Source organism: Castor canadensis, chromosome 5 (assembly GCF_047511655.1).
Source record: "Castor canadensis chromosome 5, mCasCan1.hap1v2, whole genome shotgun sequence".
Lineage (NCBI taxonomy): Eukaryota > Metazoa > Chordata > Mammalia > Rodentia > Castoridae > Castor > Castor canadensis.
In genome coordinates this window covers 173,678,588-173,704,816 of record NC_133390.1, presented here as the reverse complement: position 1 = coordinate 173,704,816, position 26,229 = coordinate 173,678,588, and the positions used below count along the sequence as shown (strand labels likewise).

Sequence of the window (26,229 nt, the reverse complement as noted above, 5' to 3'; positions counted from 1 at the left end):
GGAGGGAGGTGGCCTAGAGCCACTTGAGGCAGGCTGGTGATATCCAGGAAATAGGATGTCAAGAAATATGCTTCCGTGTAGATTTTTAGAACTGGGGAAATTTAGGTTGGTTATAGAGTTGGGGTTTGACCTGGAGTTTAAGTGGTGCTTTAGTGTAGTTGTCAGTGAGCTGTGTGACCTCAGTTAGGTTACTTAACCATCCTGAGCCTCAGTTTCCACTTTTAATGGGAAGTCCATAATAACTAAAGCAGAGAAGGTAGATGGTCCAGGCTGGGCATGTCCAGTCAGTAGCAATTCTGATTCTATGACCATACCCTGGGCACAGAGGCAGGAAAATGTCATTTGCTGCCTAATTTTTAGGAGGTGTTAGCTCTTTGGGGATCCCTATTCTAAAAGAGGAGTCATCTCTAATCACCCTGTCCCTTTGGGCTGCAAACATAAGTGTGTATCTCCCCCTAGCAGACATGCCCCCAAAGGGATGGCTTACTGCTGCACCTCTCATGCTTCCATCAGTGGCAGGCCCCAAGAACCCCTGGACTTGCAAGCTTTGCACAGAGGTCTCCAGAGTCCTGTAGAAATAAGGATAGTTCCTGTTTATTTAGGGACTCTTAACGGTGGCATTATCTTCTTGCCAGGAAGTAGTAGAAGCTGAGGATTTGAGCCCCAGTGATTGGAGAGATGTCAGAACTCTGAGAATGGAAGGGGAAAGTCCTGGAGAGACGAAGAAGGGGTGGTGGCATTGGAAGGACAGGATTGAAGGCCCCAATCTGAGAAGGCCACTGGCTGTGTAGGACCTTTAGAGAGGGGCCTGCCATGATTTGAGCCTGCTTTGAGGCCCCGGCCAGCTCCCCAGGGCTGGTTCTTTTCCCCTAAGGCAAGAGGAAGCCATTAAGCAGGGTGGTGACATGATCTGACATCTACCATGCAAGATGTCTTGTGTTACCTGTGGTGAAAACATCAAGGTACAACCCAGAAAGAAAGAAACCTAAGTGCGCAGGAAAGTGTGGTCATGGGCCTAGGGTCAGCCTTGGGTTAGAGACACAGATAAGTGAACAGGATTGAGATGTATGAAGGAGAGGTAATAGGGGTTGCCTCTGTGTGTGTGTGTGTGTGTGTGTGTGTGTGTGTGTGTGTGTGTTGAAATACCATAAACTGACTTCAAGATTTTGGTTTCAGTAAGAAATGGAAAATGGCTCCTTTGTTGGGATGATGATGGTTTAACTGGATTTCAATTCATGTTAGTCTTCTCCCTCTTCCCCTTGCCGTCCCTCACTCCAAAGCTCCCCATTGGCTATACCTGAGCAGAGGAGGAAGCTTGAGAGAGGTGCTTCCACTAGCGTGGAAGATTACAAATGTAATCTTTGAGCAAGTTTTCATGAACATCTTGAGTGAAGTCAACCTGGGAAAACTATCCAGTGTATTAGAGGAGGCAGAATTGCTTGCAGAGGGGGAGTTCAAGTCCGGTAGTGCTCTCACCCTCGTGGAGCGAGCTTGATTGAATCATGTCAGGATTATAGCTAAACCTTTTATTTAAATTGGGCTTTATCCTTGCTTGGCCCCTCCCTTTTTGGTCTGCTTGTAAAGACCAGCAATCACATCTCCAGTGTCGTTCCTAGCCTGCGGACTGGCAAGCTCCTGTAGTTTACAGGTTCAGACCCTGCCCACTCTTCTGCAAGGTAACTTCTGCTAGGTACTGTTATCATATATTATCATGATATTTTATAGGAGTGTTAAAACTGTGCGAGATGGAGAAAGGAAAACGTGTGGTGTTCCCTCGGGTTGTTTGCTATTCCTACTTAATTTAGAGGCATTTAGTCTTGGTAAAAGAAAGGGCTGTCCCTCCCTCCCTGCTTCCTTCTCAAATGTCCTTTGTAGTTTGCAAATGCTGGCAAGTTTGCCTAACTTTCTCATTTTCTGTTCCCGCGAACTACTCGTTGCAGTTTTTCAGGTTTTCCTGCTCTGAACACTGAATTCTTTTACCTCAAGTATCTATGTTGGCTCTCTCTCAGGTCCTGGGATTTACTTTCTCCAAATTGTTTTTCTGTTAATAGTTCTAGAGTGAAGTCCATACTTGCTAAAGAAGCTCGTACTACATTCTGTTCTTGTAATGAAGGCGAAGCCTCAAAGGATGAGTCCAAGAACTATTAAGTAAAATCAGGAGGGTTTTTTTTTTGTTGTTGTCGTTAGATCCCAGAATGCTGGGACAGGCAGGATCTTAGAAAATCAGATGTTAGTGACAGGAAGAGGCCTGATAGTGCTAAGATGAAATCAGAGATAATGGTGTGATTTTATAGGCGCACATGGGGAAGTGTGTCTTACAGGGGGTGCCTTTTGGGGTCATTGTGAAAAATGAGATGTAGCTGATGCCTGTCGAATTAGAAAGAGGTAGAAGTGGGACTTATTTATTTTTGGAAGGGGCAACTCCGAGGGGTCCACTCCTTGCTTTTGTGGCTGGCTTACTGTAGCACCTGATTGCCTTAGAGATAGTGCTGCACTGGATAATTACACAGGGCGGGGCCACGGGCCAGAAAGACCAATGTTCCATTTTCAGTTTTCACTTGTACAATAATGGGAGTTCTTAGCTCTTACTACGAAAGCCAGGGTTCCTAGTGTTCTCCTGCTACTTCAAGGATTTCCATTTTTTAATTGTCTTAACTGCTTTCCAAATATGGCCTCCACCTTCCAAAGGGAGAAGGGGACTGCAAGAAGCCCTCTGTGAATTCAGATCCTCCCCCACACCCCACATCCTTTCGAAAACAGTGTTTGCAGCCCAGCAGTCAGTCACTGGCAGAATTTTGCAATGATTTCCCAGTTTTGTTGGCACATTTCCAAGAGTTAAGGTTCTTTGTAATTCTTTGCTTTAACATCAGGATCACATACAACTCTTAGCAGATCAGTTAACACAGTTCTTTCACTTTTAAAAGCTACAACAGAGTAAGTTTTTTTTGGGGGGGAGGGGGAGTGGAGAAACTGTAACAGACCATATGATTCCACCGTGCTTACCAAAGTGGAGGCTTTGTGAGGGCACAGAGAAAAATACAACCGTTTTTTTGCTCTGAAAATAACTCAGTAGCAACAAGGTCTGAGAGCCAAGAGTCTCACTGTTCTTAGTAAAATGATTATTTGTCAAAATATTTGTCTCCCTATTCCTCCTGAAAAGTTTGGACTTTCTTTTTACTCCATTTTGACACTAGGATTTTTAAGACACTAGGATTTTTAAGTCTCGGTGCTATTGTGTTTACAGCATTCAGGTTTCCGAGTTCAAAGGTTATCCATTAACATGAAGAGGGAAGCCTCTTTACATTTGGGCACAACCTGCTTCGACTTGTTTGTACTTTCTTTGTTTTGTAGCCAGGCTCGCCGTCATTTGTTTTGATAAAGTTAAATGAAGTTTCTTGCTTATGAAGAGTGTGGTTTTGAACTGTGTTTCAGACTGTGCATAATTATAAGGCTTTGATAAGTATTTTAAAGAAAAGTATTAATCTTTGAGTAAAGGAACCCTAGTACCAAAATGACCAATATCTATGTATTTGAGTGACAAAAATGGGTGCTGGCCTAAGGATCTACTTCTGGCATTGCTAATTAATTGTGAGTAATTGATTCACTTCCGTTTTAAAAAAGACTAACCAGACCATGTGTGAGGCCAGTAGTTATATGGAAAACGACAGTAAAACATTACACTAGACAATTTTTTCCCCTTTGCTTGGCTGTCTTCTCAAATTCCTTTTCCTACTCATGAAGGATTGCAGTTGCTCGCCAGTTCCGGGTCCTTTTTGTAGTGCTCCTCCCTCCTTCCTTTTCGATTTAGAAAAAAGTGTATTTTAAAAGCTTTCCTTGATGTATGCTAAGTTTTTGCCATTTTGGATATACTGAAGGCCAGCTTAAAAAACCAAAACTGGGCAGTTTTGTTTGTGGCTTTTTGTGGAGACCCACTTCGTATTTGAATTTCTTTTGCATTTTAGAGCAGAAAAATTAGTGGATTGATTCGGCCATAGCTCCTGCTTGGGGCTTTCCTAAAATAGGGGGTGTCTATCATTTTGGAGTCATAACTTTTCCTGCCTTTTCTTCTTTCATCCTTTCTGTGAGTCAGAAGTAAAACGTTGGGAAACCTTCAAGTTGGGCGTAGAAAGGGAGGGGAAGGCTGGGGTGGTTTTTTGTATTTTTTTGTTCCCACTTTAATTCATCCAAATTAATTTCTATTAAAACTAAGATTCTTGGACCCTAGGCAAAATTTAGAAATATGGAGTTATAATAGAAACGCAGGCCCAGCACCTTCAGAAAAAAATCACAATTAGCTTTATAAATACAGTAATTTAGAGAAATAAAATTTAATTATCTCATCTCACCGACCTTCCCCATACTTGAAGAAAATCTGAAGAAGTGTTTTATGTTTTTGAGCCCCAATTTCTCTTAAAATACCCAAAGTCAGGGTGAAGGTTTTTTTGTGGGTGATTCTCGGTGACCCCGGAGTTGGGCTACCCGCCCCGCCCCGCCCCTCCCCTCCCCTCCTCTTCCCGGGCGCACCTTGCGGGGGGCGGGGGAGGGGGTGGGAAGTGGCGAAGGAACCGGCTGGGTCTGCGCATGCGCACCGCCCCCGCGGCCCCCTCCCCGCTACCTGTCACTGGAACCGCCCGTACTCTAGCCGGCCACGTTAAGCCTGATGGCGGGAGGAGGGGGCGGGAGGGGCGGCGGTAAGGCGCGCGCGCGCGCGCGCGCACGGGAGTCGCGGGGCGAGAGCAGGGCGAGCGCGCGCCGCTCTGCGCGTTCGCGTTCTGGGGGCGGAGTCCGGGGTGCTGGGCGGGGCAGGGGCGCGCCTGCGCAGACCACGTGGGCGTCGGGGGCGGGACTGGGGCGGGGCCGCGCGGCCGGTGGGGGCAGGAGGCGGGGCGTCTGAGCGGCGGGGCCGGGGGAGGGCGCAACAGCTGCTCGGAGCACTTTCTGACCCAACAGTCCCCCTGCGTCGGACGCGCCGCGCCGGGCGGCTCTAGGGACCCCCGCGCCTGCACTGTCCCCGCGCGGACGAGTAGGGGGCGCCCGCGCCTTTGCCCCGTGCGCACCCCGCCCCGCTCACCTTAGCCCCGCGCCCGAGGTGAGCCCGGCCCCCCAATCCTCCGGCGGGGCGGGGGCGGTGGGGGTGGGGAGCGCTCCTTTTCGGGGGAGGGTCTTCCCGGCGCCAGGCCCCGTGGCGTCTGGGGGGATGGCTTTCGCCCCTCAGCCCAGGCCCCCCGTCTCTTTTGGGGGGCCGGGTGCGGGCGCGGGCTCCGGGAGGTGTCCGCACAAAAGGCCGACGAAACTCGCGTCGCCTCCCTCCTCCCGCTCCCCGCCCCCTCCGCGCCGCTCCTCATTCAAACCCGGCGGCCCGCGGTGTCAGTGCAGCCCGGCCGCCGCCGCGGAGGGATGGCCGCGGAGCCGGCCGCAGGTAAAGGGGCGCCGTCCTCGCCGCGCCGGGTCCCCGGCCCCGCCGTGCGTCCCGCCCGCGGGGCCCGCGCCCCGTTTCGCGCCGCTTCCGCTCCAGGGCGCCCCCTCCCCACCGAAGAGGTGCGGGCGGGCGGCGTGTGCACCGTGTTTCCCACCACACTCACACTCGGGGTGTCCAGAAGGGCCGGGGCGGGGGTCCCCGCCTTCTCGCTCGGGAGCGGGGCCGGCGGGGCTGGGCGGGCGGAGGTGGCTCCTTGGAAAAGTTGGTGACCCGCTGGCAGGTCCCCCCGCCTGGCCGTGCTGGCCGCGGGGGCCGTGCGGGGGCGGGCGCAGGGACCCTTGGTGTGTGTATTGGGGGGGGACGCGAAGTTAGAAAAGCCAAAACAATGCGTCCTCGCAGGCGTCCCCGCAGACAATGGCCCGCCGCCACTCGGGCCGGGCGGGGGTCGCGTCCACGAGGGGTGTGGAGGGGCGGCCGGGCCTCGCCGCCCACCCAACCCGCGCCCCCGGTGTCCCCCCGGCGCCTGAATCCCGCTCCCGGGTCGTCTTCCCACCCCTGACCCGCGGCGCCCAGAGCTGTGTTTTCTGGATGTGATAAGGTGGTGGTTTTTTTTCTTTTTTCGTGTTTTAAAGATTTTTTTTTTTTTTTTTACTTTAAAAGAACTTGTAATGTCCCATAAACTCTTAAAAGAATGTCTCTATAACTCTGGGTTCTAGTGGGGGACCCAGGGCCGGGGAGCAGCAGAACTGGGTAATCTATAAACGGCAGGGTGGCAGTGCTGGCCCCAAAGTGCTGCTTTCTTTCTTCGTTTTAAAGGGAAGTTTGTGCCGGGAGGCGCCGAGTGGTGAAACCGCTCCGTTTCCGAGGCAGATCTCTGTTGGCCCTTGATTTACCCCCAAATGCGAGCGCACGGGATGGGGGGGGTGCTGCTGGCGGCCGGAGCTGGGTTTGGGAACGCCTGAGCAGTTTTATCGAGGGGGTGCCTGGGTTCCGGGGACCCACTCTTTTTTAGGATTGGGGCAGGGCCACTGAGGACGGGAAGCAGCGCATTCTTGGGAGGGTGGGGGTGGGGAGAACAGGCGGGGAGTTTTGCCGAAAGGTTTGGTTCCTGGAGCGAGCAAAAGCCACCAAAGGCCCCTTCCAGGACCCGAGGGGCCTGCCCACACCCAGGCAGCGAAACTTTTCCTCCCACCGCCCAAGAAAAGGGTGGTCGTTTTCAGGCCTAAGGTTTTAAGTGTTGTACCACTTTGAAATTCTTTGAGCCCGGATTTATCTTTCTGAATCAGCCTATAGGGCTTTGAAGGCTTAGGCATTCCTAAACATGTGTTGAAAAAGTGATGGCTGCAGTGGTCCCTGGGCCAGTTTGGGTTCGCGTATTGTTGGCTACCATGTGTACTACCGCGTAGCCATAGCCGGTTTCCTGGTTGGTGGATGGTTTGAAACCATTAAGCTGTATGTTTTAAGACGCCTAGGTCTGATTTAGTTCAGGTTGATTCAATTATGTCTTCATCGCTTTTGAGTTGGTTGAATGACTTGACATGAGATTAAGCCCAACAAAAGAAGAGGCCGGGTAACAACAGCTGCCGTCCAGGCCTGGCAACTAGGTAGGGGTCTCAGGGGGCCAGTCACCTTGCCTGTGCATGTGTAAGACGCACGTCTAGCCCGGTCTTGTTCACTGTCCTTCTCTGAAGTGGATGGGGTGCCTTGATGGCTATCAGATCAGACTCCATACTGGTTTATAAAACTTGGAGGATGAGTAATAGTCTAGCGTTTCTAAAAAAGCTCGGATGTGTCTGCAGTGACAAGTGCAGAGAAATAACCTAATTGTTTTTTGTCTAAAAAATAACAGTCAAACCACTAGTTTGTGCTTGCTTAGTTAATGTGTGCTAAGAACTTTCAAGGTGTGTCCTTAATGGTGGATGACTTTTTCCTTCTGAGAAGTCATGTTTATTTTAGATACTGTTTGGTTCAGAGTTCTGGAGACTGTAGTCCATTTTGGGCTTTGTTTTTGTTTTAAGTGCTGATGTTTTAATAGAAGTCACCCCCCCACACCCCAAATTGCCAGTTTTATTCAATTATATAAGTCTTAAATTTAAGTGACCTTTAAAAATCTACTGTCAATAGTTACAAGATGGGTTTATGATTTATTTGAATTGTTGGAATAGGGCTGGTAATCCGGTCGTTTGGAATCTTTTACTTTTTTGTGAAGAGGAAGGCTCTTCCCTTTAGAATTGTACATTTATTTGCATACAGGAGGAGGAAGTAGAAGACAAGGTTTGACTTACTGGTAAAAGGACACATTCTTCTCTTAGTGTCCAGCTTGTTTTAATCCTTCCTCACAACTCCTTCCTTCCACCCTTGCAGTTTGAACGTTATAGTTTTTTAATAAATTGTGAGATTGAAGTTTTGCAATTTTCTTGGGCTCATTCCCTCTCACTTATTACTTTAAAAAAAAAAAAAGGAACTAAGATACCACTTAGAAAAACTTTATAGAAAAAAATTTTCCCCCTTTACTCTGAAGAATCTATTTTAATAATATCTCCATTTTTTTCCCCCAGGTGGTTGGGGAGGCAAAGTGGGGGGAGTGAAAGTTTTGACTCTGGCGGCCTTTCTTTAAAGTGGGGGAAGATTTGCATTCTCTTTGTAATCCTCCATTTTTTGGCAGTGAAACTTGAGGGAGAAATTGGAGCCTCTAATCCTCTTCCAGGGTACTTGTTTTAGAGGAAATCTGAAAATAAGACCTAATCACTAAGTCACTTAAAAACTGATGAAATAATTGAGGCATACAATGGCCTGACCATGACGAAGGCTCTATCTTTGGCCACAGATAAGTGCTAATCACCTATTTCTCCATTTTAATATCATTTGTCATGAAATGGTTTGTTTTTGCCGCTGCAGGGCTGCCCTCCCTAGCCTTGGAGCACTCTTAATTCTGAGATGCTTGATTAGAGCCTCAGGGGTCCCAAAAGATGTGCTGTTTCCCACTTCATCAAATTACATTCTTTTCACACAGTTGTCACAAACATGATTTTGGTTGATAAAGAACTTTGGAGTAGTTTTAATGACCCTTGACTGCCTAAAACATACTGCTTTAGAAAAGGGTCTACTTTTGTCTGACTCTTGTGAAAATAAATGGTGCTTTTAAAAACGTTTTATATGAAGCTTTGTTTCCATTTGCCTAGAAAACAATTCAGATCACATTGTTCCATCTCCTGTATGCTGTGTGGCCTGTGTGTTGTGGATTCTGAGGTTGCTGGATATGATTTTAAATTCCTAATTTCCCCTTCTGTATATATACCCATAGCAATATAATAAATAAGCTGGAAGCTTGAAGCCTAAGTTCTGAGCAGTAACTATATATAGGTTTTCAAGCTTTAGAATTATATGCAGGAATAAGAAGAAATGAGACAGTTGTATAAACTAATGAGTAGTCAATAGATTAATGAGATTTTAAGTTAAATCATTACCATAAAATATATAGGATAGTTTTTAAGTTACTAGAGTATTAAAAAATCAAACCCTGGAAGGTCTGTATAGGACAGCTACCAAAACTGAATTAAATGAATTCCAGTCATATTAAATGTTCTAAACAGTGAAGGGTTTAGCTACAGCATGTAAATTAAATTTGTGACAAAGGAGGAGCCTTCATTCCTACACCTCATCTCCAGATTTTGGGGGGAGGGGTGTTAGCCAGTTTGAAATGCACGTGGAAGAAAGACTGTATTATTGCACAAAGGCAGCAGGAAGTTTCTAAATTTGGGCGAAGGCAGCCACCCTATAGAATCCGATGTACCGGCCTCGTTTTGGGGTAGTGAACAACTTCCATAGTGAGGTGCTCTGGATTGTTACCCAGTACTAGAGATGAGCACGTTTACAATGGTATGTGGGCAAAGATTTTGAATTTAGACCACGAGGGCAGACAGATATGTCTTGAAGGAAGTGGAAGAAGGGGGACTGTTCTTTCCTGAAATCTGTAGCTCCTGATGAGTAAGTCCAATTTTTGTACCCATCAATCTTCCAAATAAATGGGGGCGGGTAGCCCCTGTTAGCCAGCTGCCACCACAAATCACCCTGTGTATTTAACACCGGAATGCTCCTTAAAGAATTCTACATTTGAATATTTGTTGACAGTGTGTTCTGACATCCCCACTACTTCCTACCCAGGGTATCCACATAACTGAATTACTGGAAATTTGGGCCAGTTAGGTAATTTTATGATAAAGTTGAGAAATAAAATTACTAACCCTGAGAAAGACAGCTGAGTAAGTTGTATGAGGGGATGAGTTTAATTCCCTGGCCTTCACTCTCAAAGCTTTGCCAGTTGTTTCTGACCTGCACTAGGCCAGAGTCAGGCTAGTTTTTTAATAGGTGTGTGTGGTGGTCTTGTATTGGTGTTTATTACTGTTGAACTTAAGATGTAGTTAAATGGCTTGGAATTACAGACTCCAGATAGGTTTTGTTCTTGAATCAGCTCTAGGAGAAATACTTTTCACTTTTTCTCTTTCCTGCCTGCATTGAGTCAGGATAACTTAAAATAATTAAAATAAAAAAGTAGGGTTTTTTTTTTTTTTGTGTGTGTGTGTTTTGTTTTGTTTGATTTGATAGTCAGTGGATAAGTTATTTTCAGCTTAGTAAATAAATCTCCTGAACAGTGATACATATTAATAGAAAGGAGACGTTTTTCCTTCTTAACTTGGAAAGCAAGCAGGTGACTTGAAAAAGGTTGACTTTTTACTTAAATGTTACTAAGGAAAGATTGTAGGCCTTTAAGATGTTGCCTGAGCTTGCATTTAACCTCAGGTTATTTAAACTATGTCTAATTTGGTTTGACCTGCAAAAAGTGGGATAGATCACAGTACATTGTGGTGCAGGGTAACGGGCAGAGTTATTTATGTATCTCTGTTCACTTGTGTGCACATGCACACACACATGCTCAGTGTTTCTTTGTGGAGTTAAAGAATATAGGTACAAATAGTAGGTGGTCTCTTTAAATTTTCTGAAACCATTAATTTTCTGTACCTTGGGTACAGTTAATCTGTCAAATCTGTTCAAAATATTTAAGTCGTACCAGTTAAGTAGTAATACTAGAAACTCACTGATTGCAGTGCTTACTCTGGCCTTATTAAAAATGTGAAAGTTCTTTTCCTATGGCTCTTCTTCAGATCAAGATGGAGCATTTGATAGCCAGGTTACAGATCATGGTATCTGTTGGTATTGATAATACTGAAAGTAAAACTAGCATGGGTGCTATAAGTCCTTACGAAGATCCTTTGGCCTCAGCTGATCTGGAATAAATTGGGTAACTTCTAATTATGATGTTCGAGTGTTTTTATAGTGGCCCTGTATAGTCTTGTTTAGGAAGGCCGAGCATTTCTGTGTGGCTTTAAGAACATGAGATTGTTGCCTGTAGATCTTCCCAAGTTTCTCCTTTTGAACAGTCTTTTTTTTGCCTGATGGTTGCAGTTGTAAGGCTGCATTTAAACTCTTTGAGTGTTGAAGTCTTTTTCTCTCAACTTTTAAGCATCTTATCCCACAGTTATTAGGCAAGTAGAGTTGATCCTGTAGCTCATGTATGTGACCTTGGTGATTTCTTAGAAATAGTGAAGGAGTTGAAGTTTTTGATTGCTACTGTAACTTACTATGGAGAATTTTCTCCATTTGCAAGGTTAAAAAACAGGATGTAAAATGCAGAGGAAGAATTTACAGAAAAATTTACTAGTTTCATAACCAGAACTTGGAGATGATTTTATAATTTTAAGAATACAAGTGAATTGGACAGAGAGTAGCAGTTTAAGCTGACTTTATTATTATTTTTTTGGTGGGACTGGGGTTTGCCAGTACAGCACACTGGCAACGCAGGTGCTGTACTGCTTGAGTCACTCTTCCGGTCCATTTGGCTCTGGTTATTTTGGAGATGGGGGTCTCAAGAACTATTTGCCTAGGATGGCATTGAACCTCTATCCTTCCAATCTCAATCTCCCAAGTAACTAGGATTATAGGCATAAACCACTGGCACGTGACTGACGTTGAATTACTTTAATAACCATTTATTTGGATATCTTACTAACTTGAGAAAAAATTTTTTGTAGGAATACTACAGATTGCTTTTCTATAAATAGAATTTTTATGTGTTTTTGACAGTTCTTAGGACTTTGGATACTGCTGCATGCTGGGATAGACGAATATTCTGTATCCAGATTGTGAGGTAATGCGTTTAGGTGAAACAGGTGTGCTGTCTAAAGGTTAAGTTTCAGGATATCTCTATGGGAAGAATATTATGCCCAAGTTACAGTAATTGTCAGTAAAGTGGCACTTGCCCCTAATTTGTTGTATCTCAACACAATTGTACTTTTCTTTAAGCAGTGTGGAGTGTATAGTGCTTGCTAATTTTACAGTCTGCATACACGTAGTGGTAGAACTCAGTAGTTTGTCACAAATGAGGGTCTCTAGTGACAGAACATCAGACATTTCAGAGAAAGTAATATAGTTCTTAGTGAATTTCAAAGACTGTGTTGTGGTACATTAAAAAAAGTAATTCAGTAATCACAATATAAACTAAGCCCTAATACTGTCTCAAAATACAAGCTTGAATTGAACAACCACTTGACTTAGGTTCCTCGGGGTGTGTGGCTGAAGGTTAATTGAAGAGTTTGCCTGAGTAAAGATTTTTAACATTAAAACTAGTTTTGAAAGCTGCCTTTTAATACTCTTGGTGTGTTTGGAATGTCCACGTTGCTGCAGCATTTAGATGGCAGGCTTGGATTATAATACCCCTCCCTTTGTCAAGAAAGACAGTTCTCTTTATCAGCAGCAACGTCGGTTTACTGTGTTGCCTTCCATGCTCTGGAGGATTCTGGGAAGGCTGTGTGTGTGCACACCCTATTTGGAGAAGTTATTTGTCAGAATTTCTGTTCTGATATGGAAATAGCACAATGAAACCCATTTTGTAATTAATATATATTAAAGGAAAAAGTTTGTTTTGATAATTTCTGATATTAAGTCTTTATTATTACAACCACTTTAAAGATTTTGGTTTAGTAATTTTTTTGTTGTTGGGATGAAGGTTTGAACTCGGCTACACACTTGCAAAGCAGGTGCTCTGCCACTTGAGCCACACCTCCAGTCCATTTTGCTCTGCTTATTTTGGAGATTGGGTCTTGAGAACTGTTTGCCTGGACTAGCCTGGAACCATGATCTTCCGAATAGCTAGGATTAGACCAGTGCCTGGCTAGCACATTGGTTTTAAGTGACTTAAAGTATGGTTTGCTTTTGAGTTTAAGGAAAGTTTTGTAGTTTGTGAGTTGAGCGTGCTTGCCTTCAGTTCTGTAGCAGGCTCCATGTGCTTGGCTTTGGTGGACCATGGGCAAGGCCGAAGCTCTTGTCTTTTCAACAGGATTTCTATCCCCGTGCGGCTCCTTTGCCATCCTTTATTGCAGTGCAGTAGTCTTAGAAGGTCTTAGGTTTGAATGATGGCAACCTTCTTAGCCCAGGTGTTTGAAGATTTCAGATGAAAATTGGCACCCAAACCATTTTTTGAAGATAGGTATTTCTAGGGGTTATTCCACATACTTCTAACCCAGGGGATTGAATGTCAGGTTGGTGTTATTTGGAAAGGATACCTATAGAAAAGGGGGCCAGTTCCAGCCCCTCAAGATAATTTTGAAAAGTGAGTTTCCTAAAAAATTTTTACATTGAACAGATGAGCCAGATTTATTTCTTTTTTTCTCTCTCTCTCTCTCTCTCTCTCTCTCTCTCTCTCTCTTTTGCTGTGCTGGGGATTGAACATCCCTAGCCTAACCAAAATTTCTCAAAAAAAGTTCTGGCTTAACAGGAGGTGACTTTGATTTTGCTAAATATGGGGATTAAAAAAGCACAAAACAAAAACAACCACTTTGCTATCACTTCTATGCCATTTTCTTAAAAAGGTATTTTAGCACTTAAAAAGAGGAAAGGACCTCCAATAAACGGTAATCTTTTTTCAAATTGAAGTTAGTCCTTGTCTCCTTGGTTAGAACTCATTGAATTCTCATTTCTCATTTATCTGTAGGCCAGTGAAGAGTTGTCAGGGTGTGAAATTCTTCAGTTAAAATGTCAGCCAGGACACTGGTATTCAGTAAATACTGGTTGAGTGTGCGCCTGTGACAACCTTAAGGTTGCTACTTAGGCAGACTAGAACTCAGAGCTCTGGCATGTTCTGTTAGATCATAAGCTGTTAGGTCATAGCCCATGTCTTTATCCTCCATTGTGATTGCAACAAAGAAAAGGCAGAAATGAAGACAAAACCCTGCAGCATTGTTTGTTTACCCAATCTGTATTCTGGCCGTGTAGGTGGAAAAGGCTAATGTTAAAGCTTTAGCTTATTCCACACGAAAGGTAAAAAGCGGGAAGAATTTTTTCCTGCGTTTAAAGAAGGGAAGAGAGCTTCTGTTAGGTGTGAGCTCCACTCTGGGAGCAAGTAAAGAGAAGTACTGTTGGATTTGTTTTATATAGACTGTGTGTATGTATTTATGTGTATGTACCTGTGAATGTGTATGTACGTGTGTGCATGTGTGTGTGTTAAGATTGCATGTGTCTTTCTGTGTTCTTGGGTAGAATTAATCGACTGAAGTTTTCTTTCAAGTAGCTGGTGCAATTTAAACACAAGTTCTTTCTCTGCCGTAAATGTGGAGAGTGTTGGCTTTAGAAGTTAATTCTTCTCCAGGAGTGAAAATTAGCCTCCAAATGAGGGCTGGCAGAGATAAAGTAATCCCTTTTCCACCTGGCCAGCCTATGGTGAAGATGGATTAAAAAGAGGATCCATTTTCTGATGAAAGATTAAGTCATGTTGAAACAACTCTGTTGAGGATTTTGTTATAAATGTGTATATTCACAAAGAAAGTAGATTTTTGTGCATTTCTGAATTTGTTGTGTGGAATAGGAAACCCTGCCTGATGCTTGGTGAAGGCAGAAGGGAGAAAGTTGTTGAGAACAAACAGATTTGGACAGTGAACTGAGGTTTAGAACATCCTGTGAGCCAAAATCTATCACAGTGTCCTTGGCCAACACAAGTGGCATAGTGAGTTGCTCTGTGTTTCGTGAGTGAGGATTTTAGGAAAGGTCTCTGTCCTGTGCTTCTCTTTAGACCTCTGTGCTCTTCAAGCGTGCTTTTGAGCATTTGTTTCTTGTATGTGGGTTTGTGTAGAAAATAGTTTTGAGCACTGGCTTTTAAGATTTTACCCACTGGCTTTTAAGATTTTACCCAAAGTAGTTTAATTTTGTCATCTTACTTTTATAGCTCTCATGGTCTTGAGATTTTTGGAGGCACTATACAGGATATATATGTGCATTTTAGTGGTATTAAAAACCTGAGCAGCTTAGTTTAGCAATTTCTGTCCCGAAACTAGATCTTTTGTTTTACTCATTTTTGTTACTTAAGTTTAGTACTGGGGTTTGAACTCATGGCCTCATGCTTGCTGGTCAGGTGCTCTACCACTTAGTTGAGCCACTCTCCCAGCCCTGGTTTTATTTCTATTTTTGAGACAGGATTTCACTCTAGCCCAGTCAAAATCCTTCTGCTTCAGCCTCTCACATGTGCCACCAGCCTGCCTTAAACCGAACCTTTTAGATTTAAATGAGTAATGCCACCATGTCTTAAAAGTTTCTTGACTGGATGAAATTCTACCAATCTAATAAGTGTACTGACTGGGGAAAATGCTAATGGTTTAGTTAACAAGCATGTTTAGCAGGATTCATTATGGATTAGTTCAAGGTGAGGCAATTGAATTAGGTCCCTTCTTAGCTGCATAGAAAGACCGTGTGACTCACGCACAGGGCCTTCTTTTTTCTGAGCTTGCTAACCATTTCTATTTTTTCTTCTAGGTTTTGGAAATCCCTCTCCTCCACATTGCCGGGATTGACTTCTTGCTCAATTGAACCACTCAATGGAGACAAAGAGAACTAAGGCTTTGTGCTGATTCACATTTGAATCACAGCACTGGCCGTCTGTATGCCTTGTTTGTGGGCAGAGCCAGTGACAGTCTCCATCACTGAGCTTCTCCCAAATTTAGGAAGATAAGTTAGAGGAATATATAGGTTTTTTTTTTTTTTTTTTTTTTTTTTGAATTTATAGTAAATATTGGCTCTAGTTTTGAAGCCCCGGGCTGCTGGAGGTGAGAGCAACAAGTCTTACAAGTGGCCTTATTCCAACCCTAGAAATCCCCAAGTAGAACTTTGAATCTTACTTTATATCTAATTCTAAAGCAACAGGAAACATGCCAACTCAATCCCTCCTTGTGTACATGGATGGACCAGAAGTCATTGGTGGTTCCCTTGGCACCCAGATGGAGGTAGATGATGCCATGTCAATCAAAGGGGCCACTGCTGTTCCTTTCAGAGCTTCTCAAGAGAAAAATATAATCCAGATAGAAGGATATATGCCCTTGGACTGCATGTTTTGCAACCAGACCTTCACACATGCAGACGACCTTAATAAACATGTCTTAATGCAACATCGGCCTACCCTATGCGAGCCCGCAGTTCTGCGTGTGGAAGCGGAATATCTCAGTCCTCTCGATAAAAGTCAAGTGCGAACAGAACCTCTGAAGGACAAGAATGGCAAAGAAAATGAAGAATTTAGCTGTGAAGTGTGTGGGCAGACATTCAGAGTTGCTTTTGATGTTGAGATCCATATGAAGAAACACAAGGACTCTTTCACGTATGGGTGCAACATGTGTGGACGGAGGTTCAAGGAGCCGTGGTTCCTGAAAAATCACATGCGGACACACAATGGCAAATCGGGCGCCAAGAGCAAGTTGCAGCAGGGCCTGGAGAGTCCGGTCACGATCAACGAGGTGGTCCAGGCTCACGTGGCTGGGAGCATCTCGTCTCCTTACAAAATCTGCATGGTTTGTGGCTTCCTCTTTCCGAATAAAGAGAATCTCATTGAACACAGCAAGGTGCACACCAAAGAAACTGCCTCCAGTGCCAGCAATGCACAGAGCGACCCCCAGGAAGAGGGCGTGCCATCCCCCAGGGAAGAGCTGCTGCAGTTTTTAAACCTAAGACCCAAAGCTCACCTGGAGACCACTAGGAAGCCCGTTGTGTGCATCCCGCAGCTCGACCCGTTCACCACCTATCAGGCGTGGCAGCTGGCCACCAAAGGAAAGGTTGCCATTGCTCAAGAAGAGGTGAAGGAGCCAGGGCAAGAAGGGAGCACTGACAATGATGACTCATGTTCAGAGAAAGAAGAACTTGGAGAGATTTGGAGTGGGAATAAATCAGAAGGTTCTGGAAAGTCCAAAACAAATAAAAGCAGTTGTACCAGCCTCTCGCAAGACAAAGAGAAGGCCAGACAGGCCAATGGTGAAGTGCCTTCTGCAGATGCAGATCCCAAGTTGGCCGGTAACAAGGAGAAGCCCACGCACTGCTCTGAGTGCGGCAAGGCCTTTAGGACCTACCACCAGCTGGTCCTGCACTCCCGAGTGCACAAGAAGGATCGGAGGGCCGACGCTGAGTCACCAACCATGTCTGTAGATGGAAGGCAACCCAGGACGTGCTCCCCGGACCTCGCCACTCCTCTGGATGACAGCGGGACCGGGGACCGAGTTGAAGGGGGTTCTGAAGATGGGTCCGAGGATGGGCTCCCTGATGGGCTGCATGTGGGTAAGTGTCCTACCACATCCCAGAAGGCATTGGTGGGGAGGGGATTGGCACTGGTTCAAGTTCAGGCCCTTTTTTTTACCACCTTGTGTAATCACTGAACCTTTCAGGTCCCTAATTTTCTCATTTCCTTAGTAACGGGTTGAGTTAAAAGGCCTATCTTTTGTTCTGAAAATTTTGTGATTTTATATTTTGCTCCCAAAGGACACACATTTTTTTTCTTATAACTTGTGCATCAGCCTCCAGCCATGGGGCTGTTTTGTCTTTACTCAATACCTGGCCAACTCTGAGGACATTTTTGGTTGTCACAACTGTGTGTGTACGCATGCACACACTGGTCAGAGGCTGGGGATGCTGCTGACATGGTGCACTGCACAGGACAACCCTGCATTAAAGAATTACCTAGACCAGAATGGCAGTAAAAATGGAGAGAACCTGCAGGGCCTCCACTGAAATTTTCTAGTGGTACAGAAGGCAGTGGAAAGTGTTACCCAGCAGAGCCAGGTGTACTGCCGGGGATCGCTCGGTGCTTCTGATCATCCTGTCCTTTGTGTCTGGGATGCCAGTGTCCTTTAACCTGCACCTCAGTAACCAAAATGATTTGTTGTAAAGCACAGGGAGTGTGAGCTCCCATCACACTGGCTCAGCACATTTGTCAGTGTGCTGCTGAAGGCATTGATCAGTGCAGTCTGTCACCAGGGCCTGCCCATGTCTCAGATCCTAACCCGGTGGGCATGAGCTGCGGCACCTGTGTTTATGTAAGTCTTGCTGTGTTTGTGGTCCTTACTTCAATCAGTGTCTGAAATCCACTTAAATATCATTAGAAAATATCATTAGAATGAGGAATTTGCTGCTTAAAAACAAACAAAACATATGTCAAGACAAATCCAGTGATGAATGAACACATTCTGAGGTCTTAGAGCAGCCTGGTTTCCAAATGGCTTTGGTCAGAACAAATGCCTTCTTAGCCTTGCACTGTGCTTTGAGTCTTGGAGAACTTGGAGGCCCAGGAAGAATGGGGCAGCCTAGTGTGTTGTTCTTAGTGCCTGCTGTTCCTCCTAAGCTGGTGCCCGTTTCTGTGTGCCAGTCCTGTGATTGGCTTCCATATGAAATGTGTAATAAGTGAGTTTTCAGTTTCTAGAAACCTGGAAAACACATTCTGGTGTCTTAAGTTAAGGACATCACAGAAAGGCTTTCCCACAGGCCCTAGTTGGCCACAAAGTTCCTGTTAGTGTCAGTGCTGTGGATACCTGTAAGATGCCCCACTTCTAGAGAAAAGTGAAGGGGCCAGCCATTAGGTGTCATGGAAAACCTGGGCTCGGTCACCAAGGATAGAATGCTAGGTCGCAGGTGGGAACACAGCTTGGCGTTTTCTGTTTCTGCCATTGTGTTGGCTTGGTGACACTGGTACATATTGTTTAAACTTTCTTTGCCTTGATTTCCCCATGAGCAAAATTGGCTCATTGACTGCCTTTCATTTCCCAACGATGACTTCTATAGGCTATTTGTAAAAAGTTCTCTAGAGAACAGCACTGTAAAATCAAATGTGCTTAAAGTCAGGAGCCTATGGAAATGTCACGTCCTTTGTTTTAAAATAAAGGGCTTAAAGGACTTTCATAACTTTTGGGATCTGATGCGACAGCATTAAATCCTGACCTGCAGTTGGAAGTAAGAAGTTTCTTTAAAAAAAAAATTTTTTTTTTTTTTTGATGGTACTGGGGTTTGAACTCAGGGCCTCACCTGAAAGTAAGAAATTTCAATAAAATGTAAACCCATATATAAACATAACTAGTTGGGTGAAATTGTAAGAATAGTTGGGTGTTCTATATTGGAGGGAATTGATTTTCCTAAATTTGTTATTCTATGGCTTCCTTGTCTAAATTTATCTTATTGCACTATTTAGCCTGGCTTTCTTTGGATTTACTTACAAGATCAAATAGCAAAGTCAGTGATTACTTTTGAAAGTCTTCATGGTACCTTTTTATGTCAAAGGTTATCTGTCTTAGAGGTGGATACCCCTCCCCAGAGGGACCCCTGTGTTGTGACTGTGTTGTCCTATGAGTGCTACCCCTGAGGGCTTGCTCAGAGCTGCGGATGAGCTGCTTCAGTGTTAGTATGGAGGATGCAGAATCTTAATTAGAAAGAGCAGTTTCATAAGGCAAGTCCCCAGCCCTAATTATGTGAGTTGAAGATTTGACCAGCTGTTTGTTGTAGTCATTCAGATTGTAATGTTTGTAATATGATCTGCAGTAGGGACTATTTATTTAGAACTGAAATATTTGGGGGTTATTCTAACCACAGCATATTCAGTTGTCTGTTGGAGGACTGGCATAGGTTTGGAACCTAATTCTTTAATTAAGAGTCGACAATAGACTCTGGCACATCAGATACACTGCCCCGATAATGCTGCAAAAATTGAAGTTCAAAGTTTTTAACACTTTACTTTTTTGGGGACACTACAGTCTGCTCTCTCAAGCCTTGCTGAGTCTCCACAGGCTTCCCTAGGTATTTGCTCAGTGCAAGATTGCTGTTGAAGATTTGGTTGTACTTGCTACCCTCTAGTGGTAACTTACTTGATCTTAAGATAAAAAGTTAACTTTTCTCCTGGTTGAGAGTTGATAGTTTACATTGGCTCAGTTTTCTACATTACTGATTCTGAAGAAGGTGGATTTTCTGGCCGGGGGGCACCTTTGTGGTCAGGTGAGTACGATCTGTGCGTTGCCCAGACCAGAAAGTTACCTGTGCAGTTCTGTCCGGTAAAGATCTCTCTTGTGATGAAGGCAATAACAGCACACTGTGCTGTACCCAGAAAACAAAAACTCCACAGGTGTAAACCTCAGGCCACTGCACAATGGTGTTTGGGATGCTTTTTATCTCTTTTTCTTCTCAGCACTAAAATGAAAAATTCCTTCCTGCTTTCCAGAAGTGTTATATCAAGCATATTTAAGTCAACGTGCCTGATTCATGTGCATCAGCTGTCTTCTTACATAAGTATTTTTGTTTCTGCTTTAAGATAAAAACGATGATGGAGGAAAAATAAAGCATCTCACATCCTCGAGGGAGTGTAGCTATTGTGGGAAGTTTTTCCGTTCAAATTATTACCTCAATATTCATCTCAGAACGCACACAGGTAAAGACTTTTATTGGAAGCATTTATAAGTTAAAAGAATTCTGATGTAGTTCTGTTTTTGTGGTTCACATATTCTATTACATCCTTGGATTAGCTGGAGGGTAGATGAGCTGTGCCAGTGGCAGCTGTTATCCTCATCACTGAGGCTTGAACAGTTGTTCTCTTTTTTAAGTTGGTTCATGGCTACTGTATCCTCACTTATCTTATTCAAAACCTAACTTTATTTTTTTTTTGTGGTACGGGAGTCTGAACGCGGGGCTTTGTGCTTGCGAGGCAGCTGCATTACTACTTGAGCCACACCTCCAGCCTCAAACCTATTTTTAAATACCACGTTTAAAAATATACATATATATGTGTGTATATATATACATATATATGTGTGTGTATATATATATACATATATATGTATATATATTTACGACTTAGAATGAATTGAGTATGTATTTCATAGTCTTTAGATTGTAGAAGCAGCTATAAAATAGTGGTATAGAAGGCTGTGTGGATTGAGTTTCTTATCCACACACTGCAGCGCTAAGCTTGGGCAAGTTATTGAGTCTTTTGCGCCCCCCGTTTTCTTAGTTGGAAGAGTGTGATAATACTGTTTCCATAGGGCTAAGGAGGCTAAATTAGTTAAAAGCATTGTTAACTTTATTTTTTTTTAGTACAGATAGACATTCACATTTAAAAGTTTGCAGGGTAGGAAGGGTGATTAAAGCAAAGAGCTCTTGAGAAATCCTAGGTGTGGGATTGGTAGGGGAGGAAAATGAGGGAACCCACATTCTCTGCCACAGATTTCCTAGGTTCTGAAGTTCTGTTTTAATGTCTTTCATAAGCTGACATAACAAAGTGGGCTTCTTGTTTTAGGTGAAAAACCGTATAAATGTGAATTCTGTGACTATGCCGCAGCCCAGAAGACATCTCTGAGGTACCACTTGGAGAGACACCACAAGGACAGACAGATGACTGACGCTGCTGCCGAAGTGAAGAATGAAGGCAAAAGTCAGGAGACCCAAGATGCACTGTTAGCCGCCGACAGTGTGCAGACCAAAAATTTAAAGAGATTTTTTGATGGTGCCAAAGATATTAAAGGCAGCCCACCTGCCAAGCAGCTTAAGGAGACGCCTTCTGTCTTCCCGAATGTTCTGAGCAGTGCCGTCCTCTCACCAGCACACAAAGATACTCAGGATTTCCCTAAACGTGCAGCTGACGACAGCACTGATCAAGTGGGCAAAGCGGCTGCTCCTGCTTATGTGGACATGTTGAAAAAGAGACCAGCGGGTGAACCTCAGGCCAGTAGCCTTGTCGGTAACTCGGAAGCAGACTTGGCTCCTGCAGATGTCAGCGCTGCCCGGTGTGGCGACATCGGCCACAAAGAGAAGCAGATGGAGACCACGGCCGATTGCAAGCCTGGTGCGGACTGTCAGGAAAAACCTTTGAACTTGTCCCTTGGGGCCTTTCACAGTTGCCCTGCAATCTCTCTGAGTAAAAGTCTCATCCCCAGTATCACCTGCCCATTTTGTACCTTCAAGACTTTTTATCCAGAAGTTCTAATGATGCACCAGAGGCTGGAGCACAAGTACAACCCCGACATTCACAAAAACTGCAGGAACAGGTCTTTGCTGAGGAGCAGACGGACTGGCTGCCCTCCTGCCCTGCTGGGCAAAGATGTGCCTCCCTTGCCCAGCCTCCACAAAGCCAAGTCCAAGGCTGCTCTCCCAGCGCAGCCCAAATCTCTGCCGCTAGAGAAGGGGCGGCAGGGCCCCTCAGGGCCAGGCAAAGCCCCTCTGACTTTAGGGACAGACTCCAGCACTTTAGCGCCAAGTAACCTGAAGTCACAGAGGCCACCACAGAGCACTGGGGGCCCAGGGGCTGTCAGACAGCAGCCATCGGAGATGTTTTCCAAGACCAGTGTTTCTTCCACTCTGGATAAAACGAAAAGGTCGGAGACAAAGTTGAAACCACTGCCAGCAGCCTCTTCCCACGCTGCCGTGCTCAGCAGCAGTAATAGCAATGGATCCATGGACTACCCTCCAAAGGGCGAGGGCCCCTGGGCTCCTCCAGGGAGGGACTATTTCTGCCATCGGAGTGCTAGCAGTAACTCAGTAGAGACTGGCGAGCCGCTTCCCAAAAGACTCAAGCCCAACGTGGTAGCCCTTGAGGTGGAGCAGTCTGGGCCCAACAGCAGAAGGGGCTATGAGCTGCCCAAGTACCACGTGGTCAGGAGCATCCCCTCACTGCTGCCCCAGGAATGTGTGTGCCCACCGCCAGTGCTGCCCCCCAAACCCAGGTTCCTGAGTTCTGGGGACATGGAGTCTCCGAGCGTGCTGACGGTGCCGAAGCCCTACAGCGGCTCGGGGCTGTTCACCTGTGGCCCTGCTGGGCACCCTGCCCCCAGCCCAGCACTTGAAGGTACCAACTGCAGCGGAAGTCGGGTGGGCTGTTAGCTGATCACGCATTCCCACAGAGGGCACAAAGATAACATTCTGATAGATGGCGTGGTTTATGGTTTCAAAGTTTAAACTCCTGGGATTGAGCCATATTCTTGAGAATCTCTGAGGGCATGACGGTGACAAATGGCTGAGAGCCACTGGTTTAATCTGCTCATTTTCTTGCTGTGGAATCTCCACGTGCCATGAGGCCCTGCTCACCATACTTCTTCCAGCCCTTTTTTTGCCTTTGCACTCCCCCTCGCCCACCACCACTTTGGTATTTTTGAGGCATGAATTTGCTCTGTAGCCCAGGCTGGACTTGAACTCTTAATCCTCCTGCCTCAGTCTCCCAAATGTTGGGATTACAGGAGTGCACCACTACACCCAGCCTCCTGTGGGATTTTAGGGTTCTTCCTCATGTGCTTTGCACCCTGCTGGTTTGTAAAGTTCCTAGCACAGCCTTGCCCTTGACCTGTACACATGGGGTGTGAACTCAGCAGTGAAGAGCCCGAGCTTGTCAGAGCAGCAGGTGTAGGAACTGCTGCTTCATGAGCCCTGGAACATTACGTTCTTTTCAGTACTGGGGTTTGAACTCAGGGCCTTTATCTTGAGCCACTCTGCCAACGCTTTTTTGTGATCTTTTTTTGAGATAGGGTCTCTATTTACCCCGGGTTGGCTTCAAACCTTGATCCTCCTGATCTCTGCCTCTTGAGTAGCTAGGATTACTGGCATGAGCCACTGGCACCCGGCTCCTTGGAACATTGTGATGTTGCCACACATAGAACTCCACTGCCTGTTTGGTTCTTTTTACTAAGTGAATCTGAAAGCTACCCTTGTGTCCCACAACTAAAATGTTTAGTCTTGCAGGTGACTTTGCACTTTGCACTTTGTAGAGGCATTTGGCACATACCTGTGCGGGTGGAGAGGGACTTACCCAGACCACTGGCAAGCTTGATTAAGCCACAGCACCTCCCCTTACTGGATAGAAGCTGCTAGTTTTGTGCTGCCCCCAAAAGAAATCTGTTTTCAGCCTGTGTTAGTTTCAAATTAAGGATTCGGGGTGGTGTCAAGGCTTTCATCAAGGATCACTTGATACCTTTGGTCTGGTGGAGATGGAAATTAAAAACAAGTGATTTCACACACTCCAGTGGATCTTATTAAAGTTGTGATGAAATAATAATTTTTGCTGCCTTTTAATAAGTGTCCATTTTTTTCCTCCTGGAGGTCAAAATGGACAGGGATCACAACTTTATTGAGGGCTAATATGGTGGGGCACAGCTGTAATCTCAGCACTCATGAGGCTGAAGAAGGAGGATCATCATGAATTCAAGGCCAGCCTGGGCTACATAATGAGATCTTGTCAAAAAACAAAACAAACTACTGGGAAAAGACTGTGTTGCAAGTCAAATCCTTTTTTTTTGTGGTATTGGGGTTTGAACTCAGGGCCTCACACTTGCTAGGCAGGCACTCTGCCACCTGAGCCACTCCACCAGCCCTCAAATCCTTCTTTAAATGGATCTTTTTTTTTTTTCTTTTCTCCTACACATTTGGGGTTCATGATGCTTACAACATTCTATACTGTTATTTCTTTTTGTCTTTTTAATTCTTAACTAGCAATAGCCCAAAAGCTAGATAATTTTAGTGACTTAAAATTCTGGGCTCGTGAATGTTCTCATAAAAATAATTTGCTGTAACTCTAAATTGTGTGACCTGTTGTGATGTGACAGTGATCTTCTAGCAACCCATACGATCTACCCATTGTTTGAACTTGCCTCTGAATGCCTTTGTGCTTTCTTTTTAATCAGGAAAGAGGCCTGTATCATACCAGCACTTATCTAGCAGCGTGCTACAGAAGAGAGACTATGAGAATTTCATTGGAAATGCACATTATCGACCAAATGACAAAAAAACTTGATTTCCTATTTTGGGGGGAAAAAAGGTGAGCATATGTTTTAATTAAATATAATGTATTGATTTTACTTAATTGAAAATAAATCATCTAGCTTGTCCAATATAATACAAAAATAACTTTGATTTTAATTTTGATTTTGGTTATCTTAACGTGTTTTAAAGTTGAAGTTAAAGTGCTCAGGTCACTGGATATTAGTATCCATAACAGTAGAAACAGTCATTAATAGCACCTGAAATTCACTGAGCAGTCACCTTGTGCCCCAGCACTGAGTGAAGAGTTGAAGTCAGCAGGCATTAAACCTTGTTAGAGCTGGGCGTCAGGTCAGCAATCCAGCCCCCACCTGGAGGTTTTTGTAAGCAGTTTTATTGGAGCCTAGCCACACCCATTTGTTCACTTGTTATCTAAGAGTGCTTCCCTGTCACACAGCAGGATTGGGTAGTTGTGACAGAACCTATGGCCCACAAAACTGAAAATAGAGTAAGTGTTTGACCCAGGGCTGGGTGCTCTGCATGCTCCACAGATGGAGGGACTGAAGCTTGGACTGTGTTACTTGTTCAGAGTCCTCCTCTGCCCATGTGTGTTGCAAGGAGCCTAACTTTTGTCTGCACAGATGCAAACCTAGTTCCAACTTTCTAGTTCCAGAGCTTGTTAATGCCTTCTCAGTTCCTTATCGGTCTGGAGAGGGAAACTGGGTAGGAAGCAAGCACGTGTATTTGACTTGGTTCATTTTTCAGAGGTGTAACTGTGGAGTAAAGCTCAGGAGAGTGATACCAGAGTTGTACATGTGTGTGTTAGGTGGAGTTGGGCAGAGGCCAGTATGCCTGCATAAGGATTACACTAGGACTCTGTTAACACTACAATTGAATGGCAAAACTGAGGTGGACACATAACTCGCTCTCAGGTAGCATTTGTCCCAAAACCTATCACCATGTGCTCATGGAGTAGGCTCTGTAATGAGTGCCTGCTTGACTAGTGGTGACAAGGTGGAAGTTGCTTGTGGTCCAGGGCAGGATTCCTCTCAGGACACAGAGGCACAGAAATGAAGTTGACCCTGGTAGCACTATCTTGTCACCTGGGGTATCATGAACAGGGTGAAGGGACGAGGGAAATCATCACAGGAACCATCTTAAACCCATTCTGCAGTAAGGCATCAAAGCCAATTAGGGATGAAAGCACAGATGAGTAGTAGCAGGCCACTTGGAATCACATGACATCAGATCAGGAGTAGCACTTGGTGACTGCCCTGTTTGTCCAGCAATGACGTCTGTAAGCTCTGTGCTGCTGCCTGCCTTTCTTTCTATGAGGAACTTCCTGCCAGTGCTTTCTTTGCCTAACAGCCCCTTTCCGACACTCAGGACATGCTCACAGTCACTTATGTATGGTCTTAGCTGGGAACCAGGGGCTTCTCTACCTGGCTTCTTCCTGCACATGGTCCATCCTGTTCCCAGTTGACCTGGTTGAGCTTTCAGTGATCAGGGGTGGGTCCCTTCACTCGCTTTCTGGAAAGTCTGAGATAATTTGATGATGGCTGAATAAGGTCTGTTAAAATGCTTTACTCCCGCTTTTCATGGAGGGAGGCTGTTGTGAATCTGAATTGTTTTGGATTCCTGCTCCATTCCATATACTTTTTTTATCTTAATATATGAGCTTTCAGTGTTTTGGAGACAAGGTCTCACTATGTAGCCTGCCCAGGCTGGCCTCA

At 44.9% G+C, this 26,229-nt stretch overlaps 1 protein-coding gene across 5 annotated transcripts in view; it reads left to right on the top strand.

The window, feature by feature from the left end:
• The first annotated feature begins 1,600 nt into the window (after positions 1-1,600).
• The window catches only part of Znf217 (zinc finger protein 217), a 57,983-nt gene continuing 33,354 nt past the window's right edge, over positions 1,601-26,229 (top strand). For 2 of the 5 annotated variants that reach the window (XM_074074998.1, XM_020164185.2), the window contains exons 1-5: positions 4,897-5,089; positions 15,278-17,059; positions 20,070-20,186; positions 21,051-22,595; positions 24,421-24,554. In XM_074074998.1, the coding sequence (XP_073931099.1) occupies positions 15,670-17,059; positions 20,070-20,186; positions 21,051-22,595; positions 24,421-24,530 (3,162 nt within the window). In that variant the 5' untranslated portion in view covers positions 4,897-5,089; positions 15,278-15,669 and the 3' untranslated portion in view covers positions 24,531-24,554. Of the gene's footprint in view, positions 1,677-4,895; positions 5,090-5,168; positions 5,420-15,277; positions 17,060-20,069; positions 20,187-21,050; positions 22,596-24,420; positions 24,555-26,229 lie in introns of those variants that run through there. The other 3 variants (XM_074074997.1, XM_074074996.1, XM_020164186.2) reach the window with 3 other exon arrangements.